Source organism: Podarcis muralis, chromosome 2 (genome assembly GCF_964188315.1).
Source record: "Podarcis muralis chromosome 2, rPodMur119.hap1.1, whole genome shotgun sequence".
In the NCBI taxonomy this organism is placed as follows: domain Eukaryota; kingdom Metazoa; phylum Chordata; class Lepidosauria; order Squamata; family Lacertidae; genus Podarcis; species Podarcis muralis.
In genome coordinates this window covers 124985120-125000790 of record NC_135656.1, presented here as the reverse complement: position 1 = coordinate 125000790, position 15671 = coordinate 124985120, and the positions used below count along the sequence as shown (strand labels likewise).

Here is a 15671-nt window from a genome sequence, read left to right as displayed (position 1 = left end):
GAGGGAGATATGGAATTTCAAAACAGATATGATGATCCTCAGAGAGCCTTACCCAGAGAATCCAGGAGTCCACGATTCTCCTCCATGACCTCCTCATGCAGAGCTCTCTGGTCAGGATCCAGCAACGCCCACTCCTTGCCTGTGAAATGAACAGCGACATCCTCAAAGCACACCAGACCCTAAAAGAAAAGGGAAATGTCCTCCTCTTAGACAGCATAAAGATGATCTACCACACATTGCTCTGTTGTTTTCTACCTGTTCATTGTTGTGTTGTTTTAATGGAATTGTTTTGCTCGTTTAGTCGTGTCCGACTCTTCGTGACCCCATGGACCAGAGCACGCCAGGCACTTCTGTCCTCCACTGCCTCCCGCAGTTTGATCAAACTCATGCTGGTAGCTTCAAGAACACCATCGAACCATCTCATCCTCTGTCGTCCCCTTCTCCTTGTGCCCTCCATCTTTCCCAACATCAGGGTCTTTTCCAGGGAGTCTCTTTTCATGAGGTGGCCAAAGTATTTCTCCATATGGTATGAATGCTTATTTTAACATCTCACTGGAATTACTTTATTATTTTAATGATGAGTTTTTGTGTAAATGGGTGCAACGCTACATTTTGTTCTTTCAAGAATTCTGGCTCCTTCACCCCTCAACCTCTCTCCCTATCTAATATATGAGAAAGTCAAAGTACATAAAGGCTTCCTAGGGCATATAGTCAGAAAGTCTATATCTAAAATATGGGAGAAAGACCTAGAACCGGCAGAAATTGTTGCAGTGAAAAAATTAAATATGAAAGATAAATACTTATAAAACTGTATTAAAGGAAGAAAATGGAGAATTGGGATTAAAGGATTATACAGAAATTAAAGCTCATATTAGTGATTGGTTCCAATATATTCAAATTAAGTATAGATTAGCAAAAGGCAAGAAGATAGGATTTGAAAAAGAAATATGAAAATTTGATAAATACTTAATACAAGAAAAAAAATCTAAATTATATAATCTGATCTTAGAGTGGGAAACAAAGGATGAACTGGTTAAAGCATCCATGATTAAATGGGCGCAAGATATTGGGAAAAATATTATGCTCAAACAATGGGAAAAATTGTGGAAAGAAGTTATGAAATTTACTATGTGTTATATATTGAAAGAAAATTACCTTAAAATACAACATAGATGGTATTTAACACCTGAAAGAATACCAAAAATGAATAAAAATTGTAATGATGTCTGCTGTCAATGCAACACTGGAAAAGGTACTATGATGCATATATGGTGGAATTGTTTAAATATCAAACAATTTTGGGAAACAATATACAATTAAATGAAAAAAAATGTTCAGATATTCATTTAGGAAAACATCAGAATGTTTTCTATTGGGAATAGTACCAGGAAGTCTAAAGGAAAAAGACAAGACATTATATTTATATGCAACAGTAGCCGTAAGGCTATTGATTGCGAAAAATTGGAAAAGTGGTATTATACCGACAGAGTGGCTTGCCAAATTATTGGAGTATTACAATGTATCCAAAACAATGGGAGAAATTGGAAGGATCTCAAAAGGGAAGATAGACAAGGACTGGAAAGTGTTTAAAGGATACTTGCAAAACTATATTGAAAAATCAGAACTATTAGAATAAACAAGTTCTGTTATGAATACTGAAATAATAAGATGGATAACAATGTGTAACAGAAAAAGAAGCAGAAAATTGGTTTAAAAGTGTGTGAAAGAAGGTAATAGAAGTGGAAAGAAATTGCAGTTGAGTAGATTGGAAGTTCAACACAAGAGTGGGGTGAGGCGTAAGGGATGGTGGTGGGAAAAAGAAGTATCTGTGGGATTGTGTGTGGGTATGTATGAATATTTTAAGGACTGTATGAATATTTTTAAGGATTGTATGAAATGTATGTTTGTATATTCATAACATGTGTGTATTAATGCTGAATTCTTTTAACAATAAAATTTTATTTATTTATTTAAAAACCTCTCTCCCTACAAGTTTCCTGCCCCCTACCTGATCTGCTTCCATAGCCGCTGCTTCCCCTTCGCTACCATGAAAAGTTGGATGAGGAGGTCTTACTGGCATCATCCTGTCACCTGCCAGAGACAAAGGGAAGTGGGAAGCCATGAATGCCTACTTTTCTCCGACGTTCAGGAGTGCATCTCTAACTACAGATGGACCTGTGAAGAAGTCTACCCTACTGAGTGCATTTTGACATTCATACACCTTTCATCTGTTAGTTGCGTAAAAATACATCTCTCCTCCTCTGGGCTCTTGGCCCCAACAGCCTCCCCACAAAAGAGGAAAAGAACCCAAGATTAATTTCCGAATCTGCAGGATGTGACCAAGGAGAGAAATAACTCCCTCCTTACCTAGTGGTCTCTCCGTGGTGTCCATCGGAGTCCTCATTGCCTCAGAGGAATCAGGACCCATTTCTGTCAACAGATCTTTAACCTGAAAGAGTAACAAAGATTCAAACCAAAATGGGAAGGGGGATTAGAAAACAATGGCAGAGGCAAACACTTTAGGGCAGGTATAGGCAAACTCCGGCCCTCCAGATATTTGGGACTACAATTCCCATCATCCCTAGCTAACAGGACCAGTGGTCAGGGATGATGGGAATTGTAGTCCCAAACATCTGGAGGGCCGGAGTTTGCCTATGCCTGGTTAAACCACAGAGCCTAGGGCTTGCCGATCACAAGGTCGGCGGTTCAAACCCCTACGACGGGGTGAGCTCCCGTTGCTCAGTCCCTGCTCCTGCCAACCTAGCAGTTCGAAAGCACTGCAAAAGTAGATAAATAGGTACTGCTCTGGCGGGAAGGTAAATGAGGTTTCTGTGCGCTGCTCTGGTTCGCCAGAAGTGGCTTAGTCATGCTGGCCACATGACCCGGAAGCTGTACGCCGGCTCCCTCGGCCAATAAAGTGAGATGAGTGCCGCAACCCCGGAGTCAGCCACGACTGGACCTAATGGTCAGGGGTCCCTTTACCTTTACTTATCCTAGCCATAAAGCAGTGGGACATTAGTACCGCATTTTGAGATACTCTATCTCTTGTTCAGAGCCCCAGAGGAAGGTCACACTCACCTGCTGCTCTGCCTGCTTTCTCTCCTCTGCCTGACTCAGGAGGAAACCTTCAGCGAGAGCCACAGCCTGGGAACTGGTCTCCGCTCCACATTCCCTCACCCAGCTCTCCATCTCTGGGGGAAGGACAGCCAGGAACTGCTCCAAGATCACCAGGTCCAGCATTTTAACTTTTGTGTGCCTTTCTGGCTTCAGCCACTGACAGACAAGGTGGTAGAATCGGCTGCAAACCTCTCGGGGTCCTTCAGCCTCCTGGCAGCAGAATTGCTTGGGCTGCTGGCTCTGCACATCTGAGTGGAGGGTGTCCTCCTCACCCAGGATCTTTCCCACAGAGTTTTCCCAGAATCCCTCAGTGCTCCCATCTTCAATGGCATGGCCTCTTCCTGCTTTAGGTCCAGCCGAGTCTTGCTCATCCATCTGTAGTCTCAGGAAACTTCCAAGAGATGAGAATGAGTCCCTTTTTTCTTCTGCAAAGTTCTGCTTGTCCAAATTAGAGGTGCTGGCAAACCCTACAAAGCAAATGCATTGTTCTGTTACAAAATTGGCACTCTGTCAGGATCAGAAAAAATGTCCTTTCAGTAAACGTCGATGAGTTTTGCTAGGAATCAAGGCTGGATTCCACTAAAGCCGACTCTGAATTTATAAATGTGGTTGTAATGAAGTCATAGGAATAAGAGGAATAACAACAACAACAACAACAACAATAACAACAACAACCAGACCAGCTACAAAATCAAGCCTCAAGCGTGCAGAAAGATAAAACCTTGAGATACACACAGAGCCTTCAGAAAGGGGGTGGAGAAATTTAAAGTCTCTCCACCTCCCCCCCCCCCGACAGCTTGAGATTTTGGTACAACTGAGCACACACACATTGCAGCATCATGGGGGAAAAATAAAGACTGCAGAAAACACACACACCATCAGCATTGTTCTCGAAGCTACTAACATGAGTTTGACCAACTGTGGGAGGCAGTGGAAGATAGGAGTGCCTGGCGTGCTCTGGTCCATGGGGTCACGAAGAGGCGGACACGACTAAACAACAACAATTATTCTTACTACTACTACTACTACTACGCTGCCCATCTGACTGGGTTGCCCCAGCTACTCTGAGCAGCTTCCAACAAAATGAACATCAAAGACAGCAAGGCATCAAACATTAAAATTGTTTCTTCATCAACAGAGCAATTATACTCCTAGCTTTGAATCTCATCCCCCAAGTTCATCAACAGACCAACACTATGTCTTGTTTCATTTACTTGAAAGAGAAGTTGTTGAATTACAATTTATTACTAAACTTAAAACTATGGAGAGACCTGGTCTGAATAGAGACATTGGATTCTTATCCCATTACACATGCTAAGCTATTTTTGGACATGTCACCCCTTGCTTTTTCCTGTAAGACCAATTGCAGTTGTTAATAATAATACTAATACTAATAATAATAATTTATTATTTATACCCCGCCCATCTGGCTGAGTTTCCCCAGCCACTCTGGGCGGCTCCCAATCAGTGTTAAAAACAGTACAGCGTTACATATTAAAAACTTCCCTGAACAGGGCTGCCTTAAGATGTCTTCTGAATGTCATTAACAGGTTTACCACACCTATCAGCCAATCACCAATTCCCACCACCCTTCTGAGTAATACCCCTCCCCACCCTCTCACTATATATAAGGGTCTGGCGACTTCTGTTTCAGTGTATCTGAAGAAGTGTGCATGCACACAAAAACTCATACCAATAACAAACTTAGTTGGTGTGTAAGGTGCTACTGGAAGGAATTTTTTAACATTTTGTCTTGAATATGGCAGACCAACACGGCTTCCTACCTGTTGTTTCATTGGTAGCAGAAGAGGAAAAATCTAAGCACAACCACAAGCGTTCCTGACTAGGCGTTTGACTATGGGATGTGGACTACTAATCTATTAATTCCTCTCTATCCCATTTCCCCTTTTTCTGTTTAAGCCAATTCATGAACAAACTGAGGCCAGGGGGTCAGATCAGACCCAATCGCCTTCTATATCCAGCCTGTGGACGGTCCAGGAATCAGCGTATTTTTACATGAGTAGAATGTGTCCTTTTATTTAAACTGCATCTCTGGGTTATTTGTGGGGCATAGGAATTCGTTCATTTCCCCCCTCCAAAATATAGTCTGGCCCCCCACAACGTCTGAGGGACAGTGGACCGGCCCCCTGCTGAAAAGGTTTGCTGACCCCTGCTCCAAAGAATCATGGGAATCATAGTTTGTTGAGAGTGCAGGGAAAGCTTCCTGATTTGGGGTTTTTTGCCCCCCTCATGCACCTTCATCCTACAGCCCTGGGACCCCCCTTCTCTCCAAGGCACCTCAAGAGGGAAGAGAGGGGAGACTGCAGATGCCAGAAGGGGCACATAGGCAGCTATGGGCAAAGGAGAGAGACGAAAGCAACCCCTCCCCTTCCAAAGGGGACCCCGCCCCCCTTCTGTCCTCCCTTCTCTAGGGATCCAGCTTAGTTCCTTTTAAACCTTCGGTGACAGAGCGCACCCAGTTCATCCTTTTATGAAGAACAGGAGCCCACAGAGAGAGGCTTTCTTGTGGGGAGGGTGGGACCCCCTTGGCAGAGGAGCAGCTTGTAGGGGGAGAGGCTGTGGGGGGGCTCTTCCTTCGGAAGGGGGGTTTCAATGGCATGCCACTTTCTCCCTCCCCAAAGAGGCAAAGGAAGGAGGGGGGAATGCTCCTTGACTTGGGGGTCTTCCCCCCTTGAGTATCCTCCCCCTGCAGCCCTGGGACCCCCCGTCTCCCCAAAGGGAACGAGAGAGGAGACTCACTGGATCCCATGAGGGGCCACCGAGGCAGCCTTGGCAGAGGAGGAGGGGCTTCCGCTCTGGAGGACCTGGGACCCCCCCCCACTTCCTGGCCTCTCTAGGATTCCAGCTCGCCTCCTGTTACCCCTTGGCGAGCCGAGCGCACAGAGGGCAGAGGAGGCTCTGAGGAGCTGCGCATGCTCCCTGCCGGCGACCCGGGGCCTTCTCTCGCGGACGCCTCAGAGAAGGAAGGGGGCGGAGGGAGGGCGGGGCAAGGACCCGTGACGAAACAGACCTGGCCCCGCCCCTCCACTGGGAAGGCGGTGGCTGCTCTGAGGGAAACGACTTTTCCCGCCTTTTCCCAACTTCCCGCCTTTCGAAACCTGACCTTCCCCTCAGTTTTAGGCGCCAAGGAGGCCGATTCCTGGCAGACCAGGCGGCAGTTTCCCTGGGCTCCCTCGTTTATCGGATGATTTCTTTTCATTCTGCGTAATTTCTGTTCATCTCTCTTGCTTTTGGAGCTTCTATCTGCTTCTTCAGAAAGGCATTTTGCTTTATTAAAAAGACCCTTTCACCACCGCTTTGCCTGCATGCCATCCAGTATTTAAATTCATTTATTCAAATAGATTTCGAAATAATCCTTTATAGTACCACCCTCTTCCTTCTCTCTCTCCTCCTCCGCTGCCACTGAGGAGAAATGAAGAGGCTCCTCTGCCTCAGGCGTTGCATGTGTGTGTCTGTCTGTGTGTGTGAGAGAAAACTGGGGTGGAAGAAGGGCCCAAGGATCCTGTAGTGGCCCCAGCAGAAGCCATCCACCATGGACTTGAAGCCCTGCAGGTAGTCCTTGTCCCACTTTTGGATGTGGGGCTCCTCCTCTGGGAACATGGCCATATACTTCCCTTGGTCGATGGCGAAATGGAAGAGCTCCTGCCAGTCAAAGAAGTACCTGTACAGGTAGTGAACTCGCTGCATGCCATTGCGAGAAGTGGCAATCCTGCTTCATCTGGTACAGGATGTGTTGGGGGGGCAGGAGGGGCGTAAAGGAAGGTCAGGTGTGGGAGGGGAGCGGGAACAGGCAGATACCCTTGCTCCCTCCTGCCATCGTGGCAGGACCCCATCTGCCCCCCACCCCAGCTAAGGATCAACAGTCACATCATGCAGGGTTGCCACCTGCCCTGTAGAATACATTTTAATGGATCAGTCATTTATTCCTACAAACAACATTGTGTGAAGTTTCCAGAAGATGGGTTATTATAATGGGTTATTATAACAGGTACAAGGAAAATAGAGAAAAAAGTGAAATATTTAGGAGTGTGATGTTGTTGTTGTTGTTTAGTCGTTTAGTCGTGCCCGACTCTTCGTGACCCCCTGGACCAGAGCACGCCAGGCACTCCTGTCTTCCACTGCCTCCCGCAGTTTGGTCAAACTCATGCTGGTAGCTCAGAGAACACTGTCTAATCACCTCGTCCTCCATCGTCCCCTTCTCCTTGTGCCCTCCAATTTTCCCAACATCAGGGTCTTTTCGGCAAATAATCCTAATATCTAAAATGATAATGATGTGAAGATTTGGAAAGAAATATAAAAAGAAATAGAAATAGTGATAAGAACGAAACTATTGTGGATGGTGAGAATCTTGGTGATAAAAATGAATGTAATAATAAATAATTTTGAGACCTGGATTTTTATATCTCACACTCATTTGTCCCCCATGTTGATTTCCCTTACTTGTCTTTGCTTCTATTGGGAAAAAACACCTTGGTGTTTTGTTTTCAGGCTCTCCCAGATTCAATGAAACACTGGCATATATCCTTTCAATGACTGCAAAATTCCCTCCCTTGTCTCCCCATTGTTTGGGGGTGTGCAAGATTTACAGCCTATCATGACCACCTAATGAAAATAGTAAATTCTCCACCACTGTTGACATTTCGCATTCCCATGAATTCATCGACCTTCTCTCATACAGTGTAACCTTGGTTTCCAAACTCATTCCATTCCGTGAGTCTGTTAGATTCCTGAAACAGTTCAGGAACCAAGGCGCGACTTCTGATTGGTTACAGAAGCTTCCTGCAGCCAATCAGAAGATGCGGAAGCCATGCCGCGCATTCATGGCTTCTGATTGGAAGCTCCTGCAGCCAGGCAGAAGCCATGGAAGCAGCACCGAGCATTTGGCTTGAACAGAAACTGTTCAAAAACCGGAACAATTACTTCCGGTTTTCATTCATTTGGGAGCTGGAGCGTTTGGCTCCCAAGGCATACAGGCAGGGGCGCCGACTTGTAAAAAATATTGGGGGGGCCCATACCGGGGTCCTGCCCCGGGAAGTTTTCTAAGTTCCCCGCCGGGCAGGGCCGCTGCAAAAGGGTGAGTGGCGAGGGCGGGACGGGGCCGCGCGCTCCTTTCCTCGGCTGCCCTCGTCGCGCGCCTTGGCTCCCACGGCCGGTGAGGGGAGCCCGGGCCGCGCGCAGCTGCTGCTGCCGCCGCCGCCTCTCCTGGGGGCGCCGCCTCCCCGGGCGGGAACGCTGCGGGTGCGCGAGCTGGCATGGAGCTGGCAGCAGAGTAACAGGAAAGTTTCTCTTCTCTCCTTTCCCCCCCAGTCCTTCATCCAAATGCTAACTCTAAATAGCTGTTCTTTCACGTCTTTATCTGCCTAGTTATAAAGCCTTCTAGTTCAGTATGCTAACAGACAGAGCACAACCTCTCGCCTTATCCCAGAATGAAAAGATAATAAAGAAAACAAGGTCCTTAAAAGAGAGGTAAGCGAAGCCACGTAATGGTTTATTACAAGGTGGCAGGATCTGGCTCATAGTAACAAATGATTCTACAGAATTTTTAGGGATAATCTTCATACTGCCTTTACAAATGCATAATTCTCTCAATGGCATTTATCCATAAAAGCCAAATGAAACCTCCATGCTTAGCCAGTATGTGTACCTCTGAACACAAGATGCTGGGGACAAACAACAGAGATGACTATGGCCTTCATGGGCTGCTTGCGAACTTCCAGGGCTATCTGGCTGATCCTGGTCTCTACAGGCATTACTGGAGAAAGAATGCTAGATTTGTGGATGATCACTAGTTCAGTCACTCCTATGTGTTCTTGCTTTGCAAGAGAGCCTCTGTTGATTCATTAAAGACATTGTAAGTTTTGCAAGAAGCCAAACTGAGGTCCCATTAAGGTGTACTACACAGGAAAGCAATGGTGGTCAACCTGTGGCTGTTTGGATGATGTTGGACTTCATTCCCCATCAGCCCCAGCCAGCATGGCCATTGGTCAGGGATTATCAAAGCCACAGTCCAGCAACATCTGAAGGGCCACAGGTTGTGAAAAACCATGCTTAAGACAGAAATCTTACATGTATTACCTGGCTTTGAAAGTCCCATTGAACACAATGGGACTTACCAGACACTGATCTAGAGTTTGGGAGAGCCCTGGGCAGGCTGCCCTTTGTGGGTGCCCCATGCCAATTTCCCCCCAACACACATTTCCAGTTGGGTCCCCCAGCTGTAGCCATATGAGCATCTTCCCATCCCATGTACAGTGGTACCTCTGGTTACGTACTTTATTCATTCCAGAGGTCCATTCTTAACCCGAAATTGTTCTTAACCTGAAGCACCACTTTAGCTAATGGGGCCTCCCACTGCCACCACCACACGATTTGTGTTCTCATCCTGAAGCAAAGTTCTTAACCAGAGGTACTATTTCAGGGTTAGTGGAGTCTGTAACCTGAAGTGTATGTAACCCGAGGTACTACTGTACTCACTCTTCTGTGAGCAATGGGGGAGGGGGGCAAGCACATAAGCAGGAGGCTGGCAGCTGCACTACCACCAAGGAGGACTAGTGGTGGTGCATGCTGGGGTGGGGGCAAGCAAGGTGCCCACCCTGGCAGACCCTGCTGAGGAACATGGGCCCCTACAAGTGCCCCTGCATTGTGCTTTCACTACACATTTTGAAATACGATGGCTGATTATCCTGGTTTCCATTAAACTTTGTTTATGATGCTTCTTCAGCTGCACAAAGCTCTTTGCAGGGCTTCTTCCGTGCCCGTATAGCCTCACAACCCTGCTTAGCCACTACCATTCTATTTGCACAAACTGAGGCTGAAATATCTATTGCTCAAGGACAGCAAATGAGCATCTCCATGTCACTTCCTTCCTATTCTGTACTACTTCCCTGCTAGTTTCAGGACTTGGCCGTGTAACTTGTTTGCAATAGGCACTGTCTTGGAAGATGTGAACGAATACTAGGCTTATTGCCTCCATGCATGTACATAATGCATTTCCCCCACAACATGAGGTTACACGTGAAAGTAAATCCCGACCTTCTTCACTGCTGCTAAACTGCAGGGGGGGGGGTGTTATTTGGAACAGTGAGGAAAGGAGATACTTAGATTCCCTCCCTACCCGTTTACCGCAACGATGCACTTTATCTTGCACCTAAACGGTTTACGAGGAGAAAGCAGCGCGTTAAGCATGAATGCCAACCTCCTCTTCATTGCAAACAGCCTTTTTGACAGCAAGAGGCTTCACAGCTGGAAATATATTTAAATAGAAGCTTTTAAAACATTTGCATGCACACACAACCTGATACAGGAACATGGGATCGTCAGTGTGACTCCTAGGGGCCGAATTCACTTCGCCCCTTCCTCCAATAAAATATTTGAAAGGGCTGCCCCCCCCCCCGAAAAAGTTGATGAGCATTGCCATTCAAAAAGTGTGCGCGCACCGTGTCACGTGATTGATTATGCAGAGCAGGGCTCGCCTGCCCCCCACCCCACGCCCAATATTTTTTTCAAGTTGGCACCCCTGCCTGTGGCAGCACGCAGAGAAAGGCCGGGCTCCTGCGCTTTTGACGCTAGCCGTGCAGCATCGGTCCTCTTGCAAAGTTGAGAAAAGCGGCGCCTGCAGAAATCAACCCCTCCCGCCTTTCGGCACAACTTCTAAAAGCACGAGAGCCCTCTCCTCATGCATTGAACAGAGTTGCTTAGAAATCCACACGTATTGCGGGAGGAGGGGGAAAGCTGTGATCTCTTGGCGCCGAGACAACCTTCCTGGGATAAAGGCCCAAAGGGCGCAACCAGATCAGAGGGCGCACCTCGGGGGAAGGGCTTTTGTTTTGTTTTTAACCAGCGATTCCAGTCTTCAAAGATCTGCCGAGCGTCCCCGCTGCCTCGCGTGCCCTCGGGGTTAGCAGGGCAGGCGTTTGGCTTGGGCGGCCCTCGCCCAGCCAAGGAAACAGCTTCTCCTCAGCTGCTGAGCGAAAACACGCCGCCAGGCAGGCAGGCTGGAAGCGCTAGTGGCGCCTGTTGCTGAGGGAGCCGGCGCCTCGCTTTCGCCCCCTCCCCTGCGCGGAGGGGCTGCCCCTCCAGCCTCCTTTCTCTCCGCCAGCTGCCCTCACTCACCCGCATCGTAGAAGGCGTCCAGCACGGCCGTCTCGCCGAAGTCCAGCTCGCCAAAGTTGACGGTGCTGAGCTGGGCTCCCTCGGCCTCGCAAGCCCGCGCCAGGCACTGCAGCGCGCCGGCTTCGGGGCTCCGCGCCCCCGAGCCGCACTTGGGGCCGTCGTTGAGCACGTACACCGCCCGCAGCGGGAACACTGCGGGTGCGCGAGGGAGGAGGGCGGCCCCCGGGAGCTGGGAGAGCCGGGCTGCCGTGGCCGAGAGGGCTGCTCTGCCGGGCGCCGCTGAATATAACTAAAAATTTTCTTAAATTATTGGGGGGGCAGAGCCCCCCCAATAAAATTTTTGAGGGGGCTCGGGCCCCCTCAGGCCCCATGGAGTCGGCGCCTATGCATACAGGAGCTGAGGTTCCACTATATTTGTGAATTCCCTTTTTGGGTCTTACCTCTTCAACCCTTGACATACTAGTTTTAGCAAGAAAGCCACATCCTGGCCACTTTCAAGACATTAGCTCCCTAGTTCTGTTCTTCTTGCTAACATCTTAACCACAATTAACCTTAAGCCTTAACCTAAGGAGTCCCTTTTTTCTTCTGGAAAGTTCTTCCCGTCCTAATTAGCGGTGCTGGCAAACCCTACAAAGCAAATGCATTGTTCTGTTATAAAATTGGCACTCTGTCAAGATCAGAAAAATGTCCCCAGACAAACGTGGCTGGTTTTTGCTAGCAATCAAGGCTGCACTTCAGACTCTGAACATATTGTGGTTGTAAGTTGTTTTAAGCTGTTTTTAAACTCCACGAGAGAAAAAGAAAGACTTGGGGGGGGGACACACACCATCAGAATTTGTCTTAATCTGGCTGGTCTAAATTTAAATATAAGCAGAAGTTAGTATCTCTTGGGTAGGGGGGGACACACACTATCAGAATTTGGCTCAGTCTGGCTGGTCTAAATTTAAATTTCAGTACAGTACTGTGGGACCTCGACTTACAAACACGTCAGGTTACAAACGATTCAGGTTACAAACTCCACTAACCTGGAAGAATTACCTTGAGTTGAGAACTCTGCCCCAAGCTGAGAACGGAAATCGTGTGCCGGTAGTGAAAGCATGTCTCAGGTTAATAACAGTTTCAGGTTAAGAATGGACCTCCGGAACAAATTACAGTGGTACCTCGGGTTACATACGCTTCAAGTTACAGACTCCGCTAACCCAGAAATAGTAATTTGGGTTAAGAACTTTGCTTCAGCATGAGAACAGAAATCGTGCTCTGGCTGCGCAGCGTCAGCGGGAGGCCCCATTAGCTAAAGTGGTGCTTCAGGTTAAGAACAGTTTCAGGTTAAGAACAGACGTCCAGAACGAATTAAGTTCTTAACCCAAGGTACCACTGTAATAATTATTACTATTATTATTATTATTACTATAACTACTACTACTATTATGCCGCCCATCTGACTGGGTTATCTCAGCTACTCTGAGCAGCTTCCAATAAGATGAACATCAAACACAGTAAGGCATCAAAGATTAAAAACTTTTCTTCATCAATAGAGCAATTATTCTCCTCGCTTTGAACCTCACCCCCACCCCCACCCCCGAATTCATCAACAGACCAAGACTTTACGCTGTTTCATTGGTAGCAGAAGAGGAAAAATAACTCTTACTTACACTTAAGCACAACCACAAGGCCTCTTGACTAGGCGTTTGGCTATACGATGTGAACTGCTAATCTGTTAAGTATTCTCTATCCTGTTTCCCCTTTTTCTGTTTAAGACAATTCACGAACCCAGAACTCAATACAGTGACCACTGATAACAGAACATGTCACATATATCCCTGCACATTTACAGAGGACCCTCTGGATACGAATGTAATTTGTTCTGGGGGTCCGTACATACCCCACAAACTCTGCAAGTAGAGGCACCGCTTCTGTGCATGTACATAAAGCGCTTTGCGCATGCAGCAAAACCCAGGAGAATACACTTCCGGAGTTGCCATGTTCGCAACCTGAAAAAAGGAAACGTAGCCCGAGAGTCCACTGTATTACGATATTTTGCGATATCGATGAAGAAATCTTCACCCAACTTGGACACATACCCATGACCTGTATATCTGAAGGAGCGTCTCCTCCCCCATCGTTCTGCCCGGACACTGAGGTCCAGCTCCGAGGGCCTTCTGGCGGTTCCCTCACTGCGAGAGGCCAAGTTACAGGGAACAAGGCAGAGGGCCTTCTCGGTAGTGGCGCCCGCCCTGTGGAACGCCCTCCCATCAGATGTCAAAGCGATAAACATCTACCTGACATTCAGAATACATCTGAAGGCAGCCCTGTTTAGGGAAGTTTTTAATATGTGACATTTTAGTGTATCTTTCATCTTTGTTGGAAGCCGCCCAGAGTGGCTGGGGAAACCCAGCCAGATGGGCGGGGTACAAATAATAAAATTATTATTATTATTATTATTATTATTACTACTACTACTACTACTACCAAGCAACCCCCTCCCCTTTCATGGCGTTTGCTCTGGGGGACCTTCCTCCCCAAGTTTTTTTCCTCTCATCTCTAGGAATCCAGCTTAGTTCCTTTTAACTCTATGGAGAGCAGGAGCCCACAGAGAGAGGCTTTCTTCTGGGGAGGGTGGGACCTCCTTGGCAGGCAGAGGAGCAGCTTGTAGGGGTTAAAGGCTGTGTCAGAAGCAAGGGGAAGGGGGTCCAATGGCATGCCACTTTTTCCCTCCCCAAAGGGGCAAAGGAAGGAGGGGGGAGGATGCTCCCTGCCTTGGGTATCCTCCCCCTGCAGCCCTGGGACCCCCCCTTCTCCCCCGGGCGCCCCAAAGGGAACGAGAGAGGAGACTCACTGGATCCCATGAGGGGCCACCGAGGCAGCCTTGGCAGAGGACGGAGGAGGAGGCGCTTCCGCTCTGGAGGACCTGAGACCCCCGCCCCCACTTCCTGGCCTCTCTAGGATTCCAGCTCGCCTCCTGTTAACCCTTGGCAAGCCGAGCGCACAGAGGGCAGAGGAGGCTCTGAGCAGCTGCGCATGCTCCCTGCCGGCGACCCGGACGCCTCAGAGCACGAAACGGGGAAAGGGAGAGGCGGAGGGAGGGCGGGGCAAGGACCAGTGACGAAACAGCCCTGGTCCCGCCCCTCCGCCGGGAAGGCGGCGGCGGCTGCTCTGAGGGAAACGGCTTTTCCCGCCTTTTCCCAACTTCCCGCCTTTCGAAACCTGACCTTCCCCTCAGTTTTAGGCGCCAAGGAGGCCGATTCCTGGCAGACCAGGCGGCAGTTTCCCTGGGCTCCCTCTCGTTTATCGGGGGTTTTATTTTCATTCTGCGTAATTTCTGTTCATATCTCTTGCTTTTGGAGCTTCTATCTGCTTCTTTAGAAAGGCATTTTGCTTTATTAAAAAAGTCCCTTTCACCACTGCTTTGCCTGCATTCCATCCAGTATTTAAATTCATTTATTCAAATAGATTTCGAAATAGTCCTTTATAGTGCCATCCCTTTCCCCAACTCCTACTCCGCTGCCACTGAGGAGAAATGAAGAGGCTCATCTGCCTCAGGCGTTGCATGTGTGTCTGTGTGGGAGAGAGAAACTGGGTGGAAGAAGGGCCCAAGGATCCTGTAGTGGCCCCAGCAGAAGCCATCCACCATGGACCTGAAGCCCTGCAGGTAGTCCTTGTCCCACTTTTGGATGTGGGGCTCCTCCTCTGCGAACTTGGCCACAAACTTCCCTGGGTCATCAGCGAAATAGAACTCCTGCCAGTCAAAGAAGTACCTGTACAGGTAGCGAACCCACTGCATGCTGTTGGGAGAAGTGGCAACCCTGCTTCATCTGGTATAGGATGTGTTGGGGGGACAGGAGGGACGTAAAGGAAGGTCAGGTGTGGGAGGGGAGCAGGAACAGGCAGATACCCTTGCTCCCTCCTGCCATCGTGGCAGGACCCCATCTGCCCCCCACCCCAGCTAAGCATCAACAGTCACAACATGCAGGGTTGTCACCTGCCCTGTATAATACGTTGGATGGATCAGAGTCATTTATTCCTAGAAACAACATTGTGTGAAGTTTCCAGAAGATGGGTTATTTACAACAGGTGCAAGGAAAATAGAGGAAAAAAGTGAAATATTTAGGAGTGTGTTGTTGCTGTTGTTGTTGTTTAGTCGTGTCCGACTCTTCCTGACCCCCTGGACCAGAGCACACCAGGCCCTCCTGTCTTCCACTGCCTCCCGCAGTTTGGTCAGACTCATGCTGGTAGATTTGAGAACACTGTCCCACCATCTCGTCCTCTGTCGCCCCCTTCTCCTTGTGCCCTCCATCTTTCCCAACATCAGGGTCTTTTCGGCAAATAATCCTAATATAAAAAATGATAATGATGTGAAGATTTGGAAAGAAATATAAAAAGAAATAGTGATAAGAATGAAACTATCATGGATGGTGAGAATC

The 15671-nt window shown here is 48.1% G+C and overlaps 1 protein-coding gene across 10 annotated transcripts in view; it reads right to left on the bottom strand.

Annotated features, from left to right (window-relative positions):
* LOC144324894 (uncharacterized) overlaps window positions 1-15671 on the bottom strand; it is a 66574-nt gene that overhangs the window by 26143 nt on the left and 24760 nt on the right. The window contains exons 1-5 of one of the 10 annotated variants that reach the window (XM_077923180.1): window positions 5878-6077; window positions 3079-3584; window positions 2368-2449; window positions 2009-2091; window positions 53-179 (exon numbers count right to left, since the gene is read on the bottom strand). The exons of 4 other annotated variants lie outside the window; for them this stretch is intronic. In XM_077923180.1, coding sequence (XP_077779306.1) covers window positions 53-179; window positions 2009-2091; window positions 2368-2449; window positions 3079-3584; window positions 5878-5887 — 808 coding nt within the window. In that variant the 5' untranslated portion in view covers window positions 5888-6077. 5 more of the 10 variants (XM_077923178.1, XM_077923167.1, XM_077923174.1 and 2 more) reach the window with 5 other exon arrangements.